A 3,254-nucleotide genomic window follows, 5' to 3' on the forward strand; every position below is an offset into this window, starting at 1 on the left:
AACAAGTTGTTCTGATGCGAACTAGGTGCATTTACGTGGCAAAAGCAGTGAGGTCTGTATCAAAACAAGGTCAACTCTAGCCTCGCTGCCATACAAAGGCCAGGTCACTGAGCAGACAACTGTAAAATGGTCTATTGTTCTACTCATTAAACCTTTTGTTTGGTGGCGTTCTCGTTGCCGTTGCCGTCCTGGTTGGTCTAAATTCTCTGTTCTCTAAAGTAGCACGTCCTTTTCATTCCCCGATGCAACATTTTAACGTCATTTTAGTAGCTATGTATATAACCAGATTAGGTATAAAATCCTAGTTTATTCAGTCCCTTTTAGTTCAATGAACTGTTGTTTACCTTCCATACCCAGGATGCCAGAGGACCGTGGATGTTGCATTGGTCATTGATACATCCGGTAGTGTGAAGCAAGTCAATTTCAACAAAGTCATACAGTTCCTTAAACTATTTGTGGAACGCTTTGACTTTCCTGATAGCTGTACTAGGTCAGTATCGCTACTTTAGTCTTACCAGTCTTTATTAAGGTGATAATTTGAACGGAAACTTTTTATAAGTGGTACCTGAAAGGATTTCTTGGAGGAATGACTGTTACTTTTGGACCCTAGAGAACTGTTTTTTCCAATTTCTCACCGAGGGGTCCCATGCTTCGCGTTGTGGCAAACGTACTCGTCTAATCAAATCAAAGATATGCCACCAGCCTCGTCATAGACACAGAAATGCATGGAAATTATTTAGCTCGGAAGCAAGCCAGGTACCCGAAGGAGGACATCGACTGAAGTTGTTATTTTATACCACCAAACATTTGTGTCAGTCGAATCCAGAAAACCGTCTTGTGTGCACCATATTTCTTTTTAGTGGCTTAACTCAGCTCACAGGCCCGGAAGCCAAGGCTGATTGGGGTTATGAGTTACTTAACCCTCGATCTCACCTTTCTTAAATTTTTATTTCAATTCATCAAAGGTTTGCGCTCGTGAGGTTTGATCATCACGTTTCTATAGACTTGACGTTAGAAGACTCTGCTCTGTATTCCCTGCACGAGTTGAAAAACAAAATCAGCAAAATGAGTTACACAGGAGGGTCCACTGTCACGCAATTGGCCTTGAAGGAAGTAAAGGAAAAGATATTTAAAGGGCCTCCTAGAGACGGTGTACCCAGGACATGCATCGTTATGACTGATGGAAAGACGTACCGAGGACGTGACCAAGTTATACAGCCATCCAATGAACTGAGGGTAATTTAATCAGACATCTGTTAAAAAATTCTTCTTTCCATTATTATAAGTTATTTTTCAGGCTTACCGATTAAATGCGTGATTATGTCGCGCAGTGTTTAGACGGTAATTGTAAAAGGTAATAGCGGAGCTCCGGCGGCCCGAAGGTCTGCCAAGGGGAGCACCATACTCATAGAGCGTTGCGTTGCGCTGCTTTGCGTTGCGTTGCGTTGCGTTGCGTAGCATTGAACAAGTCCTCTTTTTCCTTTGTGGTTAATTATTGCAATCAGGAACTCCGCCTAAAAATTTATATCTACCTATTAGTAATTGGACCGAGTGGAGTACTTTTCAGAGAGAATTGGGCGAGTAATTTCAAAATCGAGCTCAAAGTGCTAGGCCGATTGGAAATTACGAGGTCGATTTCCCTGAATTGTACGACACGAGGTTCTATTACTCTGATTAATCATATCAAAAACAAATTTAGGAGTCTTTCATAAGTTTCAAAAACTGTAGGAAACTTTAGAAGACATGCGAATGGCGAAGGTATAAAATTACAAGTATCCAATTACAAAAAGTTGTGAGGATTGGATACCTGTAATTGGACACCCACGTGATCGCCCACCAATTGCGTGACAAATAGGCGCGCGGAAATCCAATCGCGATTTAGAGTTTTGTTATAGATACGATTAAGACCGTTAGCAAAATTGGAAATCATTTGTTTGTGTGAATTAGGTCTTTGCTGCCAAATGAACCAATAAGACAAAGAGTTCACTTTTTCTCTATGACTTAACTATTTTTGGTAGTCTGTTCATGACTTTTCTGTCTGGCCAGTCTTCAGGTGTTCACATGATCGCAATTGGTGTCGGGAACGATGTGGATTATCGTGAACTTAGACATATCGCTGGTAAACACGTCATCCTGCTGACGTCATTTGACGAGGTTCTCACAAAGGCACATCGTATTATTGATCAGCTCACTCGCAAGGCTTGTGGGTAGGTAAGTTGGGAAGGCACTACTGTCCTGATGGAGCCCTTTCAGTGAAAAAATAGCTTCAGGTAAAACCTTTGGAAGCATTTGAAGTCTTAGTAGTGTAAATGTGGTGCATAGATTGGAGGGTCTCCGTAAAACAGGCCAAAAAATATCATTTAAGTCATGAAAGTGAAAGTCTCAAGGACTCTTGTCAAGTCTTTTTTGTGTTTTGCCTCATGGCTTGGTTTTTATAGCGTACTATGGTAGTAAGCTATATTAGCCCTGCAATTATCATAATAATACCATCCCGAAATGGTCCTACGACCATCAATATGTTTAACAGTAATCAAAATGTATTTTTAACTTTTTAAAACAATGAAAATGAATTTTCAACTTTTACGGTGGTGAGTAATTTCTAAGATTACTGATAACCGCGCAAGGAAAATAAGTTAACCTTTAGCCCTTTGACCGTTAGCTGTAGAAGTCACCACCCAATTGACACCTTCCAATCTGTGTTACAAAAATGAATAACTGAATGTTTTTATTGTTTCTCGCTTTATTGTACAGGATGTTAAGAAAGCAAGAAAAGAACTGGAAAGAACTGAATTTTAATATTCTAGTATTATAAATGTTCTTGTCCGTATTGTAAAATACTTTAAGGCCTCCAAGATTCAAACTTCATTTTCAAGTTAAGTTCAATAAACGTGAAATCACAATCTCTTTATCTTTACTAATTTCTCTCTTTATCTTTACTAATTTCATCAGTTGTTGAAGATGCATTTTGAGTTTAGGATTATATTCAAAAACTTATGTGTATTTTTCATTGCCGAAAAGTAATAAAATTCGTTCATAACTAATTTCATTCCCTTCAGTAACATTTTCACAATGACAAAACGGTACGAATTGTGGGAGACAGTTCAACTCAGAGAAGTGAGAAAGTTGGAGATCATTTCTTACTGAGCAATCGCAGACATGCTTTTCGAGAAAGAAGTAGTGTTCATAATGTCGGAATGGAGGACAAAGAAAGCATCTGAATTGACGATAGGATTCGAATACATGATCTCACTTAC

At 39.1% G+C, this 3,254-nt stretch overlaps 1 protein-coding gene across 1 annotated transcript; it reads left to right on the top strand.

The window, feature by feature from the left end:
• Positions 1-608: 608 nt before the first annotated feature.
• Positions 609-2,899, top strand: LOC149117414 (cuticlin-6-like). The gene is made up of 3 exons (XM_089279498.1): positions 609-1,236; positions 2,047-2,211; positions 2,752-2,899. The coding sequence occupies exons 1-2, from the start codon at positions 1,066-1,068 to the stop codon at positions 2,209-2,211; spliced, it is 336 nt and encodes a 111-aa protein (XP_089135624.1). The 5' UTR covers positions 609-1,065; the 3' UTR covers positions 2,752-2,899.
• The last annotated feature ends 355 nt before the right edge of the window (positions 2,900-3,254 follow it).

The sequence above is a fragment of the Orbicella faveolata genome, unplaced genomic scaffold, assembly GCF_042242905.1.
Source record: "Orbicella faveolata isolate gen_17 unplaced genomic scaffold, um_ofav_v1 contig_12, whole genome shotgun sequence".
Classification (NCBI taxonomy): Eukaryota; Metazoa; Cnidaria; class Anthozoa; order Scleractinia; family Merulinidae; genus Orbicella; species Orbicella faveolata.

Coding starts and splice junctions, on each gene's coding strand:
- LOC149117414 (XM_089279498.1), top strand. CDS start 1,066: ATGAGTTACACAGGAGGGTCCACTGTCACGCAATTGGCCTTGAAGGAA. Junction 1,237..2,046: donor AGCCATCCAATGAACTGAGG/GTAATTTAATCA, acceptor CTGTCTGGCCAG/TCTTCAGGTGTTCACATGAT.